General features: G+C 38.1%; 5 protein-coding genes across 5 annotated transcripts; 3 read left to right on the top strand and 2 right to left on the bottom strand.

Annotated features, from left to right (window-relative positions):
• Nucleotides 1–15148: 15148 nt before the first annotated feature.
• On the top strand, nucleotides 15149–16552 carry MELLADRAFT_49258 (uncharacterized protein; the record flags this gene model as incomplete). The annotated part of the gene is made up of 3 exons (XM_007412581.1): nucleotides 15149–15306; nucleotides 15392–15668; nucleotides 15758–16552. 3 exons carry the CDS (start codon nucleotides 15164–15166, stop codon nucleotides 16355–16357), a joined length of 1020 nt encoding a protein of 339 aa, XP_007412643.1.
• Nucleotides 16553–16892: 340 nt separating this feature from the next.
• MELLADRAFT_37553 (uncharacterized protein) lies at nucleotides 16893–17298 on the bottom strand (the record flags this gene model as incomplete). The annotated part of the gene is made up of 2 exons (XM_007412482.1): nucleotides 16893–17006; nucleotides 17137–17298. 2 exons carry the CDS (start codon nucleotides 17296–17298, stop codon nucleotides 16893–16895), a joined length of 276 nt encoding a protein of 91 aa, XP_007412544.1.
• Nucleotides 17299–18054: 756 nt separating this feature from the next.
• Nucleotides 18055–18706, bottom strand: MELLADRAFT_37606 (uncharacterized protein; the record flags this gene model as incomplete). Its single annotated transcript, XM_007412481.1, has 4 exons — nucleotides 18055–18157; nucleotides 18230–18337; nucleotides 18427–18498; nucleotides 18579–18706. 4 exons carry the CDS (start codon nucleotides 18704–18706, stop codon nucleotides 18055–18057), a joined length of 411 nt encoding a protein of 136 aa, XP_007412543.1.
• A 1327-nt stretch (nucleotides 18707–20033) lies between these two features.
• Nucleotides 20034–20389, top strand: MELLADRAFT_37633 (uncharacterized protein; the record flags this gene model as incomplete). The annotated part of the gene is made up of 2 exons (XM_007412582.1): nucleotides 20034–20227; nucleotides 20302–20389. The coding sequence occupies 2 exons, from the start codon at nucleotides 20034–20036 to the stop codon at nucleotides 20387–20389; spliced, it is 282 nt and encodes a 93-aa protein (XP_007412644.1).
• A 956-nt stretch (nucleotides 20390–21345) lies between these two features.
• On the top strand, nucleotides 21346–22245 carry MELLADRAFT_89596 (uncharacterized protein; the record flags this gene model as incomplete). Its single annotated transcript, XM_007412583.1, has 4 exons — nucleotides 21346–21400; nucleotides 21507–21597; nucleotides 21688–22132; nucleotides 22219–22245. The coding sequence occupies 4 exons, from the start codon at nucleotides 21346–21348 to the stop codon at nucleotides 22243–22245; spliced, it is 618 nt and encodes a 205-aa protein (XP_007412645.1).
• Between the last annotated feature and the right edge of the window lie 423 nt (nucleotides 22246–22668).

Raw genomic sequence — 22668 nt, 5'->3', positions numbered from 1 at the left:
TTGGTTTCGAAATATTATTGATCGGGTAGGCTTGAAAGTGTAATCAACTAGTGGTGTAGAAAGAAGTTTTAATTGATGATGCGCCCGTTTTTTTAAACACTTTGTTTCAATAAGAAGGAGCAGATGACTATACTGTTGTTCCAAACTCTGCATTGGTTGTGGCTTGTACTGCAACACAGTCTAATCACTCAAAATATACAATAAAGTCAGTACACAAGCTTTAAGATGATAACTTATACTTGACTGATTTGTGAGTTCCAATCTAAAACACAGTGGACTTTCAAATTTCACCGAGGTAACGACTATGTTGAAAGACAAGGGAATTGACCTCGACCACAAACATTTCTTGATACTACAAGGTGAAGTGGAATCCATTGCACAAATGAAACCAAAGGCAGTCACAGAGCATGAAGAAGGTTTATTAAAATACCTAGAAGATATCATTGGTACTAATCGATTTCAAGAACCGATCAGTATTGTCGTTACTGAGCTTGAGTCTTTACGTTCATGACGAGCTCACAAGTTAGAAAGAGAGATCCTTGTAGAACGAGGAAAAAGAGCACTTGAAGCGAGAAAGAAATTAGCCAAAGATCATTTAGCTACAACAAATTTACTTATTCAAAGACAAAACAAATTATGGCAACATTATGTATATTGTGCAAAAGAGAATGTAGGATCAATTGAATTATCAGTAGAAGAACATTCAAAAGAGATTGAAGAGAATATTCAAAAACAGTTGATCTATTGTACCAGCCACCTCGACCTCAGAATCAATTTTATTGAAGATTTATGAAGCACTTAAATAGATGTGTTACAGGACTGTATATTTTAATGTGTCAAGGGCTAGAGTTGAGGTATCTAGGATTGAAAAGACTGAGACTGTTTATTGGGTCAGGTATACAATGTTAGATGTATCATTTTTGATTGACTCTGGCTGCATTACCTTACTCTTTGTAGTTTACATAGAAAGTGTGTTAGTATCTGTCCTTTGATGTTGAGACTTGAATTGATGCTTTGAGACAGGCTTAGCACGTAGAAAACCTTTCCGTTCTTTCTGTTTACTTGAGACTCTTAAAACTTGCGAAACATCTTTCCATCCAGCTCTTTCAGCAATCAAAGATCCAAAACTTGTTAACGGTCTCTTAACATTATCTTAGATTTAGGTTGATCATTAGGTTCATAATAAGCTGTCGCGATTTAAGGCTAGCGTTATCAAAGCGTCACTTGTGACAAAAGCTGGGTAATGCCATTGATATCATTTTGATCGTACAACTTGTGATTTTCTTTTTTAACATCAGTATCGTGTTTATTTGAACAGAAGAATATGAATTATGAAACTTATTTTGAATCGATGTGTCTCTGATGCAAATCAAAACATAAAGTGTTATAAAGAGACGATGGGGAAAAAGAGAATGATTAAGAGGTGAAGCTGTTGTTGGTACAATAATTCTGATAGCATAGGGTCTGATTGATAGCACTGGTGCTTCTCTTCAGTCGCCTCTCGACTTTTCTGAATATGATCGTAATATAGAATCATTCCAAACAGAGACAAGGGTCAGCGAGGTGACGTCCTCAAGACACTGGAATCTAGTAACCTTTTTTGTCATTAACTCAGCGTGTTTTGCCCTGAGACACTTATCCGTCTCAATATATTCCGCGATTATTCCCTTCATCTTGTCGTCTCTCTCCTGAAGAGTGCTGAGGTCTTTCTCCCCCTTGGCGATAGCAGCGTGATCGACTTATATGTCCCAAAAAAGCAATCGATAAGGAGGCAGCGGTACAATAACAAGTGAAACAAGCTTACGAGTCCCTATGGTGAGCACTTTGGGTTTATGAAAGGAACTCGAACCAATGCTCTGCTCTTGATTCCCGTAATTTGAAAACAAAACATTGAATCGGGTGTCTCCAACAATCCATGATTTGAACGGACAGCTGTGATCCTCAAGGCGAGATACATTCAAGGAAGATCGCGGAGCAAGCGTGATTGGCTGTTTGATAGGAACACCAGAAGTCAGCCGCCCCGCAGGATACAGACATGATCCATTTCCAACTCACAATCTGATGGAGAGCTGCCTGAGAACACAAGTACGCTAAAGGTGGATCTGGTCCAACGATTAAATTGATGACGTATCCCTCAAAGCCAAAGCTTTGTAGCTGTTGGAATTATTGTGAGATCAAGTAGAACACTGTAAGGATGATAGACAAGATGTCTTGCATATGATACATACTACATATGGGTTCTTGGAGGTATGTTGACATCTTCCCGCATGAAATGTCAAAGTTCAGTTTTCCAGATAGGCTCATCCAGTTCTCTGAGCGGAATTGTTGAATGAGGAGTTCAGCCCGAGCTGAGAGCTCAAAGATGGTCAGGCCTCTGATCATGGAATTTTTGCCTAAGCGCTGCCTAAGGCTAGGACACACAAAGGCGGGTAGGATTGGACACATTTGCAAAACATTTGCAAGGATGTCAACCCCCCTCGACGTCGAGGGGGGATCTGGCGGTCCTTGTGTATGGAAAACAGATTGCAAGAAGGCCTCCCATAATACACCATCTTGAATAAAACCATCTCCTTTGCCTAATCAATAACCAATCAGAAACAGCCTAAACTGTACAGAACAAAGGGATAATGAGTGGTGTTATTGTAGTCACTGTGTTCAACTATTGACACCACAGTGGGACTGGGTTCATCAAACTTTTGGATAGAATATCTTTTGATAATCAATCCAAGACCTGATACAGCTGTGTTGTCGCAAGACATCCTTCAATGTCTTTAGAGGTATTGACAATGATAGCATGGTCTATCTTGTAATACAACATAGGAATTTTGTCTTCCAAGTTCCAAGCAAGCATCCAAACTTTCAACACATCAATCCCACCTGCTTGAAGCAGTCATTTGCGTAAGCAGATACCTTCACTTGATATTCAAAGGGTTTGTACCAGAGACACCTTTACAGACTATAGAGCTATAGGTGTTGCAGAGAGGATAATGGGCAGTGGAATTGGTGTAAGTTAAGTCATGAGGAAAATAAGAGAACACAGTTATGTATGAATAGAATACACAAAGATGTAACAGTCAGAGCCAGAACAACCTTGTACACTTCTAAAGGTCCTAATACATTCAAAGTGCAAGTTGCAACCTCAAAGTACTACTGAAAGACAATGTGCTACTTTCCATAATATTATCAATACAAAATTGAATACAAAAATGAAGAACCAAAATTTTGTGATGACATGATAAAAGGGATCTTAAAAGGTTTGGGATGGCTGCAATGTGGGATGACAAAGTGATGGAAATTGGCTAATGTACTGGGGGATGAGGCCTACCTTTGGCGCCGCACCCACCACATGAGTGTCTAGCCTTACAAAGAATCTATGTGGCTTGATAGACAATAATTTATATCAACAATAGCTGCTTTTCAAGATGAGCTGAAGCTTTGACTTAAAAAAAATAATTATAGCAAGGCTCTTGCTTTCTAATGGTCGCAAAATTAAGTTGTTAGACCAAGAATTGCAAAGGTTATGGGCATTTCTAGGATTCAAAATGTGGTCATGGAAACGAGGACCTAAATTTTGGCATTTGTTACAGGTCTACAACTGATGAGCATAGGGTTTTCTATTAGTGCATTCAACAATAGCTGTGTTCAAACCAACCCCGGTTGCGCATAAACACCCAGTTGCTTTGTTGGTGGTAACTTTGTGTATCTATTGACAGCTCTTGACAGCTTCCAGCCAAAAAGTCAACCGGGTGTACCGGGTTTGGTTTGAACAGCTAATATACACTCTGGATATTCAAAAAAATACTCAGATCGAAGCTCTCAACCTCACACTGCAAAAATAATGTATGTCTCCAATGTAAAAAATAATTGAATTTAATGCACAAAATTGCACAATTAATGCAGACTTAATGCATTTTTAATCATTTTGTAAATTAAATTGAATCATTTGTCACCTTTGAAAAATACATTAAATTTGCAGTGTCAGGAACAAGATGCATTTGTTGTATTTTTTGCCCTAATGCTTACTGCTGATTATTTTGTTATTCAATATTAATGTCTTCTGCCCAAAAAATGTTATATTTTTTGTAGTGGTAATTTTTGAAGTTTAATCATCTTCAAGGTAGTAAAACTGAGTTATCTTTTCTCAATGTCCAAGATATAATAGAATGGTAGTACATACTTTTTCAGGTTAAGGGTTTACCTAATGCATCTCAGTGGTGCATGTGCCCCTTGAACAGACTGTCTTTTACATCCAGGCATGCACCTACAAGAGCGCACCCACAAGTTGAACTTCCAGGAATACAAAATTTACAAGTTGTTTGAAAAATCAACATGAATGTGCTTCTCAGGTCTGGTTTGGGGCTTTAGAGTTTTATCAAACTTTCAACATTTAAAGCAGAATTTTTATATAAGGACAGTTGTATCATTGGCATTTTTTCTTAGTCTTCACATGTGGGATCAAGTCCATGAAGACATACCTCAATCAAAAGGTGGGAAAAATTCTTGACAGATGAGGGAAGTGTGATAGCTTTTGTTCCAAAGAAGTCATATGAAATACTGGTTTTGGGGCCAAAATTACAAGACACAGTGACAGATCATATATCACATCCTACATACATCCAAGTTTGAAGAGTAACTGTACCGGAGGGTATAAAGACTGGACTTTATTCCACTCCTTCTCCTGGCCCCTTGGCTGTTTAATTCATCTTATATCTCACTACTTGCTACCAACAACCCATAAACTCATGATAATCCATTTTCTAATTTCAATGAACAGCTTGTTATTTTAACCCAACAGATAACACTGTGTAAATTTCCTGGTAGCACATTGCTGTGCACACACCAAAGATAATTCATAGAGGAATGATAGATGCTTTGAAGAGGTCTTTGGATTCAAAGACCCATTCCTTTTTTCCAGGTGCTCAGAAAGCAGGTTAACAAAGGGGTGCTGATCTTGTCACTAAAATTCAACACAACTAGATAAACCTTTTGTGTTTTTTAAGATCTCTTTGTGTGAGCATTTTGATGTGCTACCAGGAATCTTACATGGTGTATAAATTACGGTACTCAAAGTTGTGTATAGTTTGTATAGTTGTGTATAGTTTTTTTTGGCAGGGAAAAAGAAGCCAAAAGTATATTTTATTTTTCTCCCTGCCAAAAAAAAGTATACACAAAGTATACACAACTTTGAGTACTGTAAATAGCTAGCTGAGATGATTTTTTGTCCATCCTGCCGTCCATACAAATCAGGATATACATATCCCCCTGTCACCTTAGGGAGACTGATCTGGCTCTCCTGCTCACATCTTTCTAAGGCAATCCATTGTCTAGGTCAATTCAATGAGGCATAAAAGAAAGATCCTCATCAAAATAACAAAAGAGAAAGCAGAAGCTTTAGAACTTGCCCTGCCTGTGACCTCTGCATCCTAAGAGGGCCTTCTACCCACACCCCTCCAATCCTTGACTGATTATTGGACTGGTGGAGGATGGAGCCTTGTTGATAAAGCAAGATGAGGAAAGGATATATGGACACCTTCAAACGCCACTAATGAGCAGTGAGGCTGGGTTGTTCCCTTCTTTTTCAGAAAGGTGGATGACTGTTATGAACAGGATTTGAGGGTCTTGGCATGATGGACAGAGAGAGAGAGGATGTTAGGTACTATGTGATGTATTTATTGCAGCATAGAGAAAGGTGTGAAGTGAAAAGCTCTGTCTACAGGATTGGGACTTGAGTTATTCCCCTTTCACAGGTTGTGACATCATTGACACCTTTGACCAGTGTCAGAGATCATAACAACAAGCTGTGATCTGCTGTGATACTAAGTCAAAATGTAAGTTCAATAGAGGACATCAAATGAAACTTTTTGCAACAAAAAGAATCAACAGTGGAAATACTCTCAAAGGACTCCAGAAGGCCCTCAGGGAAGAATCTCTCCTGAATCAGTAAAAAATTGCCAAATCCATACCCTACAAACTAGGACAAGCCAGTTTTTTTGGTATGTTTTTACAAAAGAGGCTTACAAGAAAATCCCCTCCTATTGTTTTACGTTTGGACAATATGTTTGCAAGCACAGATACCCTGTCTCCTCTCCCTATCCTTTAGCAACTGTAAGTGGTTTCATCTCACTTCTTCCTAAAATCCAAATACTTAGTTTACCAAATTGTGCTTCATACTAGATACACTGTTGTCTGTCTCTCACCTTAAGAGGTGTGGTATATCTTTTTTGTCTTTGGTTTTAGTGCCGTAGGACTTACACCCGTTTCCTGGCTGCTATAAGTTACCATATTGATGGCTCAATGTACTCTAGAATCTTGCAAGTAGGTCAAGGGTGGAGCAACCACATAGAACTGTCCATTTTCTAAAGAACTCCTTTGTGAACAGATGATCAAGTTGAGGAATTGAGTCTGAAGATGAATCAACACACCTCTTTAGCGGGTGAGATCTCCAAAGTATCTGTTAAAGGAATCTCTGATTCCTGATCAGATCAAACAACAGCTTATCAGCCAATTATCTATAAAGGAGCAGTTGGGATCCGGAGAGAGAATTATGTTGATGAGATGGTTTTTTGATAGAGAAATTTTTAATGATGAATGAATTTCTTTTTATCAAGCAAACATTTTTGAATAAGGTACAGCCCTTTGCATAATTGATGACTTTGAAGAAAAAAAAACCTCGAGTTTTCAAATAAAAAACCTCGAGTTTTTTTGGAAATTGACCGAGTTTTGTCAACAAGCTGCTGGGTTTTTCAAAAAGTCAGTGAGTTTTTTTTGAAAACCTGGCCCAGTAATTCTAAAAGAGAAAGAGCTTGCTCAGTTTTTGAAAAACTCGATGAGTTTTTGAAAAAAACTCGCAGGTTTTTTTTGAAAACTCAAGTGTTTTCTCTTTTTCCAAAGTCATCAATTCTGCAAAGGGCTGTAAGAAAGAGAAATTAACAACAATGATTGAGGCATACCTGATCAGATCAAACAACAGCTTATCAGTCAATTATCTATAAAGGAGCAGTTGGGATCTGGAGAGAGAATTATGTTGATGAGATGTTTCTTGATAGAGAAAGTTTTAATGATGAATGAATAAGAAAAACTTCCTCAGATCAGGGATTTGATAACAACAATCAGCGATACAATATGAGGTTAGGTCAAGCATGTAAAAGTAGTGAGTAAAGTCTCTGGACAAAAGTACTACGCTCATAACACGCACATATAAAAGTAGAAAAGAAAAGACAAAGTATGTAAGAAAACTAATGAGTAGTATTTGGTTCCAAGTATCTATCAAACTTTAAATATAAGGTATATCACTTTCCATGATCAAAATGGGGTGTGTTCTGAGTTAAGACAAAACCCTGCAAGATCAGCAATATGGTAAAAGGTTCAGCGTCATCGTCAACGTAATATACCGTGACAAACACAGTCGTCGGCCCGTGCCGAAGCTCCCCCAAAATGCTTCAGCCTCAGGCTACTGCGTAGGCCAAAAGCGGAGCCTCCTTAGACATATGATCGGCCGTTCACAAAAAAAAATCATTGTGAGTGAGTATTTGAGTTGTGGAATTTGCTCTGAAGACAATTTGACACACCTATTCAGCGGATGGTTCCATATCAATCAGACATCGAAGATAACCTTCAATCCTTTCCTGGGATCTGATTTAGATGGTGTGTAACAAGTGGATAGCAGACCCTGTAAACCCGGAGATAAGAGCAAAGAACCAGCGCCACCGTTAACAATAACGACAAACCAAGACAGGACGACCTGCGCCCAGTCATCATGCCAATACGTAAAGCGATTCAAAAGTGGCATTATCACCATGCCACTGCGTATGTCACGTGCGGAACAACCTTATACATACAACTCACAAAACAAACTATATTCAGCTTGAAGCCTCTATGTCTACCTACGTGTTTGGTGGGTGAGGGTTCCCTATTTCCAAGCCTTTGAAGATGAGACATACAATTGTGATTGTTCCATAATTCAAATGGTGTGCTCTAAGTTGAGAGTAAACCCTGTCAAATCGGCAATAAAACATAAGCTTGACTCCGTGACGGACATTCCGACGAGCCGTGCCGAGTTCCTCCAGAAAAGCTCTGCTCTCAGCCTACTGCATAAGCTAAGGGCAGAGCAGCCGATAAATTTCCATTCACATAGAAAATAAACTTTGTGGAAATCTTATCAGGTGTTAGATTTCAGTCCGAAGGTTTCTTGATCTAGGTGTTCAGCAGGCAATGTTTCAGTGTACTCCTAATCTATAAGAATTTGAAGTTAAGCCAAATCATAATCCTTGCATACTTCAGATGGAGTGTGTTCTGACCCGGTAACTGGTTGGGTAGCACCCCCTTTAGTTCGCAGGGACTATTGGTTATACGCGAATCCATATCTTGTATGGTTTGTTGAAGCAGTTCATCAAGAAGGAACAAAAACCTTAAGGAGTAATTTGCACAGGAACGATACAAGGGAATTCTCGATGACAGACCAAATTCCGCCAAATCATAATCTTTCCATCATCCACATTATGTGCTAACTCGTTTACTTGTTGGGTAGCACCCCATTAATTTAGAGGGACTATTGGTTATACAAGGATCCATATCTTGTATCATTTGTTGAAGCAGTTCATCAACATGGAATGAAGACCATAAGGAGGAATGTGCAAAGGAACGTTCTGAGGAGATTTCCGATGACAGGCCAGCTTCCAGAATATAAAAGAGCCAATTCCTTTCACTGAAATAGGATCAATATCACCTGTGTTGGAGTTGATTTCCACTTGATAAAACTTATAACATTTAAAATACAACTTATCTTGTGCTCTATTCGATATGGTCAGGAATTGGTTCTGGGTTTTGATCCCCTTATCAATTGCTTTTGCACGTTTGGATCCAGGCTACAACTCCCGTGAGTCTTGGGATGAACTTGAAAAGTCATGTGGCTTGGAGACTTACCAATATTCTGAGAGTTACCACCAACGGCAGAATTCTTCTCCAACCTTTGTGACCGATTTAAAGAATGTGTCATGGAGAGACCGGACCCGCTTCCGCATCATCATCACCTCCGCAAGCGCTTGGATGAGAATGTACTAATCACTTACAATGGACATAGAATTCCATCTACAGGTGAGATTTTCTGGAATGTCAAAAAAGTAAAATGCCTCTGGTGATAGTGTGTCATCTGAAAGCTGATAAATGTATATTGCATTTGTGGAACATCAATACTCAATAAAGAATTCAAGAAGCAAAGACGCACCGGGAAATATGCTACCCCCTGGTATCCGCACTTGAAATCAAGTAAGCCCAGAACAGATGCTTAAATATTATTAAAATGAGTGAGAGTGGTTTGGAATTGATTCAATTGTCTCAAAATAGCTGTAACGGATTTCCCAGACCGCCTTATTGCCGCTTGGAAATCTCCAGGGTATAACATCAGTTTCACCTTCATAAAGAAAACCCACCTGATTAATGAGGTGGAGATCCAAGAAGAGTCAGTAATCTTTGTGCATAAACCTTTATGGACTGTTTTGCATATGTCTGACTGTGGCACCCAACCTCAGACCTTTGGAAATACAGGAACATGACCATGAGAAATATCACGCTAGGCAGAGACATCACCGCGGTGACTTGGAACAGTATTAAATTGTGCTGTGCCACAAAATTCAAGATATCATGAACCCACCGGCTGTGGAGAAGTTACCCAAAATCACAAGTTTGGGGGGATATACATACATGTTTAATTGTTGCCAAGGAGAACATAAAAGTATGTACAAAAGGAAAGAAAAACGGAAAGAGATGTACCTATAAATACACGAGAAAATGGGCATATAAAGAAGCAAAGATTGGTTTGTTTTTTTGGCCAGTTAACATATATTTACAAGGAAATCCAATTATAAAAAGGGTTTACTGCAATTGATGACAACCAAAGGGTGCCTTGCTTGAATATTTTGATTTCCTATTCTTGGTCATATTCTTCACAAGCTTTTCCACTGCCAACACAGCCTTTCCAATGTCATCACTTGGAAAGAATTATTATTTGGAATTGAGCCACTGACTCACACCTACCGTGCCTTTGATTGCCCTTGAACCAAAGCCACTCCTACTATTTCTACAGATGTGAGAAGCTGTTGAGGAGGCCCTCTGTTATGTACATACACAAGGTGCCCATACAGCAAAGATAATCTTCAACTAGCCGAGAAAACTTTTGGGAATGAATGTCAGTTGAACTGAGAGAATATGTATATCTATAAGCATCATACCAAACGCCCATACCGACTGCAAGCCCCGAAGGCTGTGGAGGGGGAGCTTTTATCGTATTGGCAAATGTTTGGTCCGATTCCGATTCCATTTCTTGAGGTTATCTTCAGCATACATTCTTGCCATCTTATATCAAAGGAAGTGCTTGAGATCCATCCTCTTGTTACCAATGGGGCGAAGACTTTTCCACATTTATAATACGAGTCAATATAGTGATCGGGTGTGATTAAAAAGAAAGGCCGAGCGAACAGAGTAAAGTGGATTTGAAAAGTGTATTATGAGTTGAGTCAGAAGAATCAATGAGTTATTGAATTTTTATCAAGATTTATCATCAAGATAGAAGATTCAAGAGACTTAATCAGTCATTAATGAAGAGTGTTGGAAGAATTGAAGTCATCGATCGGTCGAAGCGAAGCTGAGAATGAAAAGAAAGAGGATTTGAACTTTCAATTCATGAGTTATGGGTTATTCTGTATGTGTGTCATGGCTTATGAGAGGGATATCTATCTGATTTTTTGAAATTGTACATTTGCTCAATCAATAATATTAAGATCAAAAATGAATCAATAACAATCAACCCAATCAAATGAGATTGGAATGTGATCAGTTAATCATTGAAGAAAAAATACACAGCTTTTGATGATTAAACAACATACCATCACCATTGTAATAAAAATCAATCAATAGTCACAAAATCTCATTTATCATCACAAAAAAACGTGTATATAATCAGACAATTTATAGAAAGATTGATTGTCAGGAAATGAATTATAATGAGCAAGGTGTTAAGAGTCAGACTTGAGAACAAATGATATAGTGTGAATTGATGAGGTGCTTACTGGGCTTGTGCTAATATTATTTTTATTATCTTTTTATTTTTTGTTTTGAATTGTAAAGAGGAGCTTTTCACAAACTTAACAAAGTCCTTTTCCAAAAGCCCAAGGCTTGAGGCAAAGAATTAACACTAAAAGTGGATCCCTTGCCTAAGAAATAGTCTGTATTGGCTTAAAAAACATTACTTCAATTATCCCATCCTGTGTATAGATGAATGGGGCTTGAAGCAAAATAAAAGGATAATGAAAGATGCTTGGTACATACAATAAAACTAGAAGCTCAGCCTGATCATTTATGGAACACCTTCTAATGGGTTACAGGGAAGCAATGAGTCTGCTTTGAACCTGTATTTTGTAGAAAGAGGTGAAAATGATTGATCTTCAATCACTCAAAAGTATATGTTTCCAGAGAGATACAGAGAGGGTTCCAATTGGAGAATATACAATTATATCTTGCCAATTATATTTTTCTTTTGCACCAAATATTGTTTATACAGGGAGAAAAAACAGAAAATATTGTAGATTTTTTTATCAAACTACAGGCTCTGCTTGATTCTCACATGAGGAATCTATTTTTAGTGCTGAGTCCCTTGCTCAAGCCTTGGGACCTTGGAAGAGACTTTGGGAAGTGAGACTGTTAAGCTTACTACTTGCTTGGTATAAAAATAATAACGGAAAGACATATGTTTGGTGCAAAGACCAAGGCGTAAGCCAAGAGTGATAAGATTACTTGTAGAATGAAACACACCCTACAGGGTAGTCAGCAGACATAATCACATACAACAGTTCTTGAACTAAAATTACCAAAAAAAGAAAAAAATGACTAACTAAAATAGATAAAAAATATAAGTGCCAAAAATATACAAACTTTAAAAAAGAACTAAACTAATAATCACATTTGACAAAATTCAATACTCTTGAACAACTGTTAAGGGAAATGGGCGGATGGGCTAAAGTTTTTACTCTTAATGTAACTAAGCTGAGTTTAAGACAATAGAATTAAATGAAAAATTTATTGATCAAAGACATTATGCTTTGATGAAAGTAAACACAATGAGAAAGTTGATGGTGAAAGTGGTAAACCAGTATGATGAGGACCCCGGAATGCCCCGACAAAGGGTAGTCACAAAAAAAAGTTCTTTTTGAGCTCTATCGGGGCTTTCCAGCATGGGTTTACACATGCCTCATTTGGTTTTTAGCCCGCTCATTGTCCTCCTCTCATCCGTTTGACCATTGCCAAACACCAGTTTTTAAGACACTTTGGCTACTTGAAACTAGCTCATCAATGCTGAGGAACAGCTAGTGGATCGCCAAAGCACCCCTTGAGTGTTTTCCTGATTGATTCTTGCTTTGAATCAAGTCGTCTTGAGATTGTAGATGTTATTTGATAGTTACCGGGAATTATGGGTTATGATAGGAAATTGGGGGCCCCGAGAGAGCTCAAAAAGAACTTTTTTTGTGACTACCCTTTGTAGGGGCATTCCAGGGTCCTGTATGATGTCATATCTGTCAAATCAAATAATATAATTGAAAAGACCCACCCGTCATTCACGGGTCCAACCTGTAATTTCAATTCAAATTTCCCATTCCCCTGTGTTAACAGTTACCAAGAACAATAAGTTTGGGGTTTCAGTGGTTTACCAATTTTTGTATGATGGTTTATACACTTGTAACCTTTTTTGTCCAAGTTGTTTTTCTTTCTTTGTTTATCTCTTACAAATGTTCAATTTTTTTATTGTTATAAACTTATTTTGAAACTACTAGGTGATTTTAAACAGCCCTTATGTCAAAGGATATAATTTGTTTCATGTGATTTATATTTCATTACCATTCTAGAATAACATTGCAAAAGAGGGCTAAGCTTGGTTTTTGTCTATTTTGAATTGATTGGAACTTGAATACTTATATCAATTCTCAGAAATATCTTTATGGTGCTGTTATCTTTTTCTCATTTGATACTAATTATCCATACTCCTTCATGAGCAAGTACCCTTCAAGTCCAGTTGTTGGTGTCAGAAGAACATTCCTTAGACAACTTCTATTAGTTTAGTTTACTAGGGACTTGGGCGCCCAGCTGCTTCACCACTCCTATCCTTGCAAGCACTGCCAAATGATAAAGTACATGTGTGGTCTGGGCCAGAGGGTAGTACATCCCATTAAGACTAAGGCCCAGATCTCCTGGTTGTTTAATACAGGATTTGACCGTAGCTTTACCGTAGCCCAACATGTTTTGTTAGTTATTGGTAAATTGATAGATTATCCTTTCCCTGTGTTATATAACCCTTTTTGGGTCATAAATACTGCATCATACAGAACTTTCAAAGACATTTTGGCTACCAGAACCCTCAATCCTCAAGTTTAAGGGCTCAAGGATCATCCTAAATGTCTCAGTCATCAAAATTTTACCATAGTCATGAGATTGAGCATCTCAAGAGTTACATACATCTTCTTGAACACAAACTCATCAAGAAAGATGTGTTCCACTTTCTTCTCTTTTACATCATGAATTAGTTATTTATTTCTAGTACTACTATGAGATTAGCCATGTTGAAACCTAATCTGGTTACCAAAAAACTTGGTACAGTTGCCTCTGAAATAACCCATACACCCAATAACCCATGCTCTAGCTTAACCCATGGGTTTTTGGGTCCATATTTTTTATGGGCGGGGGAAATGGATCAAAAACCCATGACTCTACTATTTCCCTTAACCCATACTGTTTTTTTGAGAACCAGAGACAAAAAACCCATACTTCACCCCAAGAAAAAAAAATTAATACTGCACAGGAGACTCCTGAGACACACCTTCAAAGCTTTTCATAGCCATTTGACTCCATCCATTCCACACAAATCATCAAAGCTCAACACAATTCATCACAGATTCAACTATTCTACCAAAAAACATGCTTCCTAATGACCTGTCAACTTTTTATGTCTCAAATATTGAAGAAGGATATGCTAGATTGAAAACTGAGAATAAATCAGAAATTCAATATTGTTCATAAAAAGAACATGATGTCTTTGTCCGAACTCTTGAATCCTACCAATGAGCATGTGAGTGGACTTGAGACCTAGACTCCGGAGGAGATTTTTGAAGCTATTGAACAATGCAACCACGGCACAGATATTCCGGCTCCAGAGCACTCTGAAGTTGAGGTGCCTGCTCAGCCAGTGTATTCTGCTTTAATCAAATCTGCAGAAGTTGTCACAGATTACCTCACACACAATGATTCTGGCAAAGCTAAAGCTTGTGGGGGGGGGGCTCTCCGTCAAGCCCTGCGGGCCTTTAGTGCAGCACACTCCAAATCACTAGTACAGCCTACCATTTTGTCTTTCCTCTTTCAATCCTCTTGGATACATATGCAATGAAAGCGCTCAGCAATCTCACCTCAACTCTCTGAAACAATTCTCTGCAATAACCCATGAATTTGCTTGTATGGGTTATTGCAGAGAATCTTGCTAGCCCATACTCTATAAAAACCCATACCTTTTGGGGTCCATAAAAAGGTATGGGTTATCTCAGAGATGACTGTACACAATTATGATGTTTTTGGTGGTAACTCTTCCCTTTTTCTTCATCCATTTCATCTTGATTTCGATCTGACCATTAGGTACTTTATAATTTTGTCTCAGTTGTGTTTCACCATACCCTTTTCTGTAGCTTATGATCCCAGTGACTTGCAAAAAATAAATAAACAAACACCATAGAAGTGAACCAACTTTATTTCTTGATGAAACTGAAACTGAAACTGAACCCATCAACTCAACCTTTGAGACTTGAGTTATAAAGACTCATGTTGTGCAAGTGATCTGTTTAGATGAGTATCTTGATATGATATTTTCCAGAAGAAGATGTAACAGGTCAAAACAGGAAGAGGGAGACACAGAAAGATTGATTTAAATCAAAAATCGAGTTTGAAGTTGAACCCAATGGGATGAGTTGGAAATTCTGGTAAAGAGCTATGTATGACGTCATGGCTTCAGAATTCAAAGAATCCGACCCGACCCGTCAGTAGGAATCAGATTACCATCCGGTCTCATTCCCATTCCCATTCGCCTGATTTATAAATACCAACACCAAGTCATTCGGTTTACATATCCAATCCAATGTCCATCGATTTGATTTCATCTTGTTTACCATTCCTTAATAAAATGATGAACCAATTAACAATCTCATCAAACGAACCATCAAATCAAGAAGAAGTTGATATCTTAATCTTAGGTGCAGGTTGGACTTGCACCTTTTTAATGTAAGTTTGTTTTGCCCAAGAATTCAAACTCAAATCAAATAATATCTTAACATTTAAATCGATGTTATGTTTTCAATTTAAACAGTCCATATATCAAAACTCATACTAAATTAACTTATGCATCAACCACAAGAAATGGTGGTGGTGAATTTAATTCAATCCCATTCACGTTTGATTCGACTGGCAACAATTCAAAATCTTATGAAAAATTACCATTTACCAAATGTATTCTGATCACTTTTCCTATCAAAGAAATCGGAGCATATCAAACCCTTTTAGAGAATTACAGTCAAACTCATCAAAACCTTGAAGGATTTGAATCGGTTAATGTGATTCAATTAGGTAGTACTGGAATCTTTGATGTAAGTTTGATTCATTGAGTTTCACTTGATTTAAGTTTTTTTCAAGAAATTCATAAACTGATAAGATCATTCTTTCATTTTTTTCTTAGGGAGGTCCCACTTTAAATCCAACATCCAATTCAGAAAAACCAAAACGTTCAGAAACCTATATCGATCGTCATTCACCCTACGATCAAACCAACATCCGAGCGAAATCAGAAGACGAATTACTGCGCATCAATCAGACCATTATAGGATCCATGAAGTTCTATACGACGGTTTTAAACTTATCAGGATTATATGGAAACGAACGATCGATCCGAAACTATGTCTCAAAAGTAGCGCCTACCAAAGAAATCTTATCTACCAAAACTAGTATTCATATGATTCATGGAATAGACGTTTCAAGATCGATTCTAGAAGTTTTCAATCAATTTGAAAAATCTAGAGGTCAACGTTGGATCTTAACTGATCAAAGAGTTTATGATTGGTGGGATTTAGCATCGGCTTGGGGTGAATCAGGTTTACATGGAAGAAAAACCGAAGTTACTATCGGTCCACAAGCTAAATGGGTTCAAGAATTGATGGTGACTGATTCGATTAAAGTCTTGCCTCGTTCGCCTGATCAATTAGGTAGGGTTTTAGATAGTACTGAGTTTTGGAGAACTTTTGGGATTAGTCCTGTGAGGGCTAGACTGGAATCTTTGTAAATGATTTTTGACTTTCCAATTCAAGAGTCATCTTTAGTTTTTAATATCAAAACTCGTCTTTCTCAGTTGTATTCACGCATTGGTTTCCTTACCAAAACTCCGTTTTGTATATATCACAAAGTCTTGTATAAGTTGTATACTTACTCACTTGATTGATCTTGGGATTCAATTGATCAAATTGATCATTTTGAACTCAATCCAATGTACCCAAACCCAGCTTAGGCCTAGGCATTGTATCAGTAAAGATCATAAAGGTTTGGTTTCTTTTTGGATCATTGAAGGAAGAATCATTCAAACTGATGTGTTTTGTATACATTTAAATTGATATAAACACTCCCATTGACTATCTTTCCGTCCTTTGAAAATGCAATTCTTCATAAGAAATATACCTAATGGGTTTGATTTTATTTAATTAGATCAATACATGAGATAAAGTATTACGGTTGAGATTTCTTGACATATGAACTCCAATGAACATTTAATCGATTCTTGATCTGAATTTGTGAAGTTTTGAGGTTTCTAAGTTTTCAATTTTCTATTTCATTTGTTGTTGTTTTTCCATCATTTCTGCATTATGTTCTGAAAACCTTGCTCCAACTCTTTCTGAATGTTTTAAAAACTTATCTGTACAATTATTTACACAAGTTTCCTATCATTTCCAATCGAAAAGAAAAATTCCCCAAAAAAGATCAATCAGTCAAAACACATCAAAAAAAACGAAGAATAAAAGAAAAGAGTAAAGTAAAACGGAAAAAGAGAGAGAGGGTTGTTAGACTTACTTCTTTTGTAGATAAAGATCTAGAAGTAAAATCATTACAACAATTCATAAAACATCTTTCAACTAATCCTGAATATAATTTTAAAAAATCTTTCATTTGTTTCTTTTCAATTAGTTGATTTAATTGTTGTGATTCTTGTGAATTGAATTTAGATGCGTCCATTTTGTTTTCTTTTTCTGTTACAATGTTGATGGGATGGTTTGGTTTGATGGTTTGGGTGGTTTTGTTGATCGATTGGTTAATTTGTTGGTTTGGTCCTTGGGTGATTTCAATCGATCAGACCTCATGTCACCTTTGTGAACTACTTTATGTGACATGCTTGTGAAAAAGTTGCTGCCGTTCACTGCATGCAGCCACAAAACGGGCGCGCACCACCCTCGTCCCCAAACGCATCTTTTCTTCTGATCTCTCGTCCACCACACTGACATGACTGCAGTCGCACATACTACATAGGGACGAACGCAGAGTGCAAGCTCACCCCTGAGTCAAATCACCGCTTGCGCACGACATCGAGGTGAAGCGGAAGAGGTGCAAGGAAAGCAGATCTCAAAGAAATATAACGGTTGGAGGTCATTAGCCGGAAATTGTGAATCTGTCTTTGGTAAAATTGAACTTGAATGATCCAGAAATTTTCAGGCACCACTCATGTTTTAGAAGGAGTCATCAATTGAAATCCACTTCAAAGTGAAGCTCGTTTTAGGCAAAGGACGATAGTTTTTTTGGACCACGCGACTGTGAAAGAAGATCTTTCTCAAAGAGGTATTTTTTTTAGACAATACACATTACATCCAAAAAAAAATCAAAAACACAAATTAATCTAAAAGGAAAGCGACATCACAACAATTCAAGACACACACAAAAAAGTAAGAGGTAAACAACAATGATCAAAACAAAAAAAAGTTGAAAGAAAAAAACAGGTTATGATCTTTCTCCTCTTAATCGTCGAGCAAGTTGAATATCTTTTGGTTGAATTGTAACACGTTTAGCATGAATGGCTGCCAAGTTGGTATCCTCAAACAATCTAAACCAAAAATAAATTAAAAATAAAATGAGTTTGTATGTGGGTGTAGAAAGAAAGCAAAGAGTCACTAACCCTACTAAGTAAGCTTCAGCCGATTCTTGAAGTGCCATGACAGCTGAAGATTGGAAACGAAGATCGGTTTTGAAGTCTTGAGCAATTTCACGAACAAGACGTTGGAAACTATAAAACATACACCAAAATGGATAAAATAAAATCAGATTGAGATCCACTAAAGGACAAAGGATCAAATGAAGAGAAATATGACTAACGGAAGTTTTCGGATCAAAAGTTCAGTGGATTTTTGATAACGTCTAATTTCTCGAAGAGCAACAGTTCCAGGACTAGAGTAAAAGGAAAACCAAATAAAGAGATCAGTCAAAAGCAAACCCCAGAGTCAAAAGAAATTAAAGAAAAGACTAACCGGTATCGGTGTGGTTTCTTAACACCACCAGTAGCAGGAGCAGACTTTCGAGCAGCCTTAGCCGCAAGTTGTTTACGTGGAGCTTTTCCACCAGTGGTCTTTCGTGCGGTTTGTTTAGTACGAGCCATTTCGATTGATTGATTGATAAGGATGAGTTTGGTTTTAAAGTGGATCTGGTAGAATCTGATAGGTTTAAGAGGGTATTGAAAGTTTGAGAACTGGTAACAGAGGTTGCAGAGGTTGGTGGGTAATAGTTTGTCTGACGGATGGAGAGAAAGAGAAGGTTGTGGGTTGAGAAGAGGCCTTTATATACGTGTTTCTCAGAATACTCTTTGTTGATAAAGCTGGGTGATGAGCTAAGCTGTACGCAGCAGCTGTATTGCTGTGACGCGCCAAAGTAAGTCGCGTCAACAAACGCACGCGACACACGCGATCGAGCCACGCGCTTAGGTAATCTGATCGTGGTTACCCTGGCAAGCTGCCCTGTATGTATGAGAAACGCCCCTCAAGAAAAGTGAACGCAGTGTGGATGTCTGTACACCTGCTCTGTTGCTTGTGGGTTGTGAAGTTGTGGTTGAGCAGGTTAAGCTTATCTGTGGTTTCAGGATCAACTGGTCGACACTCATCACTCAGACGCATCTAAGTACCCCTGATTGTAAATGATTCTAACACGCATCCGTGGAGCTGTGTTGAGGGATTCCTTAATGGGAATAAAGTGTTTTGACGCGTCTCAGATAAACTGTCAAAGCTAAATGGTCGAGTGTTGACTCAGGCATAAGCAACATGGCCTGACAATGCATTGCAAGTGCCTCATGATGCTCATAAGGATATAAGCAGTTCTTGACTAAATGCTCATCAAAGATAACAAAAATACAAGCGTTTCATGAAGAAATCAGATTGAATACACGTTCATCAAGAGATGGTGTTCGAGCCAGGGTGATCAAGCTGAGGACTAAAACTGACTGTATAAGAAAATCAATGCTGAGTCCGTATGACGAATCAAAGGGGCTTTCATACATAGAATCTGCTCGAGCAGTCAAAGGGAAAAGCGCGACGCGTCTTTGGTCAATCACAACGCGTGGTCCGGAGTTCTTTTCAAACTGTAAAAGGTGCACTAAGCCTGTATTGGATACCCGCTCAGGTGGTCTCGGTACCGAGATAGCCAAACAAGAGGGTATAAAAGCCTGTCTTATCTCCTTCAATTCTTTCCTTTTCTCTTCATACCCCCATCTGTCCTCAACCGACATCTAAATCAATCTACTACACTATCCAAACCGTTTACCAAACCTTCAACTTTTAAAACCCTCTTATAACTTCATATCATCATGTCTGGACGCGGTAAAAGCGGTGGTAAAGGTCTTGGAAAGGGTGGTGCTAAGCGTCAGTCTACAAGATCCTTTCTTCCTATTTCATCACACTCTACATCTGTCTTTCTATTTATATTAACTTTTTGTTATGTTTTTGTCATTTTATATAGGTCATCGTAAAATCTTGCGAGACAACATCCAAGGTATTACCAAGCCAGCCATCAGACGTCTGGCTCGACGAGGTGGTGTCAAACGTATCTCTGGTCTTATCTACGAAGAAACTCGTGGTGTTCTTAAAATCTTCCTTGAGAACGTCATCAGGGACTCTGTTACTTACACCGAGTTAGTTAACTTTTATCTTCTTCTTCGACTCCTTTTCCTCATTTACTGACGTAACATTCTTTCATCTTACTTAGACATGCTAAGCGTAAAACAGTTACATCTTTAGATGTAGTCTACGCTCTCAAACGTCAAGGACGAACTCTTTACGGTTTCGGTGCATAAGCGAATCTCTCCTAAACCTTTCACTCTCAATTTCCTTTTACTTTAGAACGGATTTGATTAGATTAGATATTAGATACAAGAGATTTAGTTTTCATACATTCTTCTTTCGATTGTTTGATAAGCTTTTTTCCTTTTCGATTACCATTCCTCTCTTGCTCGTCTTTTTTGTGTACTCTTGTGTGTGTGTGTTGTTTATCTCGATCATGTTTTATTTTGAAGGAGAAGTTGTAGTTTGGTAGTTTATTCTTATCTTGGTTGTCGGCTTGATACAATATATCCTGATCGATACCCTACAACATGTCAGAATGATGGTTCTAGCAAATTCATTCCAATATGATGATTGCCCTCCCTTTCTTGACCTTTCATAAGATCCATGATCTGAAGATCCGATCGGACCTAATCGTCCGATCGGCGAAAGCACTCAGTCCCTCTGTCTTTGCAGTCTGCCCATGTCTAAACTCATTAAAGTCCCTTCCCCCCGAGTCATACATAGTCGAGCCCTGACTCACCTCTGTAGTACACCGGCACCTCCCAGGAGGATCAGAGAGGATGCTACATATGTACACGGTCACCTTCACGTTTTTTATCGCTCCTTCTACCCCAAACTCAACCTTACCTTTAGTTCACGCTCCCTCCCAAATAGCATCATTTGGAACTGTTTACTTTTTGATGAAACAGGAAAGAAAGTCATGGAATTTGAGATTGGTCTTTGATGTCCTCATTCTGGGATTTCAAATACTTTGGGCTGGAGCGCTGAGCCTTTGTTTGTAGATGTCATCTTGATATCAAAACTCATCACTCAAAATTAAAATACGGGTCCCTTCTAATATGTACCCTAGCTTAAGGAAGCCCTAAGTTTTCTTCACTGTATTGGTCAGAAGATTTTCGAATCCTATCATTCAACTCAAAAACCCTCTAACAGGTCTTGAGCTCAAAATATACTTCTTTTAAAGATCATGGCAACTAAAACTTCTGATGTCTCAGCAATACTTGGTCGTTATATGTTACAAGGTAAAGAATCTCCCTCCAAGAGAACTTGCTCAAACCTTTTCAATTTCATAACTGATCACTAACTCTTATATGCTTTCTTGACTTGGATTTGATTTGATTTGAATAGGTTGGACTTTAACAGATGTGAATTGTCCAAAGAGTGATTGTATTGGTTGTCCATTAATGAGATCTAAAGCAGGTAGTGAGTTTTGTGCAAGGTATGTGATCGCTTTGAGTACTGTTGACCGTCTATTAAGATACTTACTGACCAATCATTAATCACATGGAATGTACTTTTGTATAAATAGATGCGATGGAGGTCCAAGAGAAGATAAACCGAATGCTTCACCATCTGGATCATCAACCGCAAGTATCCCAGACCCAAACCAAACCCATTCACGTACCTCAACACCTCCCACCCCAATCTTAACCATCCAAGAAGAAACCGAAGCCAACCAAGAACTCGAAGCATTCAATCCAATCGCATCACCCGAAGTCTTAGAGTCTAGAAGACTTCAATCAGATCTAGCTTCTAGTCGAATCGGTTCACTCTTATTACAAGGTTGGACTTTATTAGATTCAAGTTGTCAAAACTTAACCTGTTGGGCAATTCCTTTGATGCGTAGTCCTAAACGGATTCCTACCAATGATATTACTTTCAAACGGAAATGGTGTGTGATTTGTGAACAAGATTGGCAACCTAATCAAACAGTTTCACAAGCACCTGAAGCGAATGGAAACGGAAATCGAGGAGTGATCTCGAACCCGATCGGCTCTTCTTCTTCTACCACTACTTTACCTGATCGATCGTCTACATCGGTCCGACCATCCACTACGAGTACTTTCCAACGGTATATTCACCATGAACCTAGTCCTACCACCCAACCCATCAGAGAATCATCCTCCGAAGTCAAATCACAAACGACTCTTCCAGTTTCAAAACAAGCCTCAAAATGCGACCCACAAGTTTTGCTCGATGCTAAAGAAGCCATCGAAGGTGCTGTGACGTTCATGTCACGTCATTTGAAATCATTAACAGAAACTAGAAATGTACATCCAGCTGGAGTTTTACAAGCAACAGAAGATCTTGGTAAAGCTCTTGAGATATACAGAAAGTTTTAAACCAATTTTTCAAGAGGTTTAGTAGTTGTGGTATCGGCGTTTGAAATTGAAACTTACTTTTGATGATCTGATCTGAATCCAACAAAAAATATGTTACAATCGAGTTTCAATTTTTTACATGAATCATTTTATTGAACCTATCTGATCATAAGTTTTGTTTCAAAACA

The sequence above is a fragment of the Melampsora larici-populina genome (genome assembly GCF_000204055.1).
Source record: "Melampsora larici-populina 98AG31 unplaced genomic scaffold MELLAscaffold_31, whole genome shotgun sequence".
NCBI lineage: Eukaryota > Fungi > Basidiomycota > Pucciniomycetes > Pucciniales > Melampsoraceae > Melampsora > Melampsora laricis-populina.
This window is presented reverse-complemented; position numbering and strand designations above follow the sequence as displayed.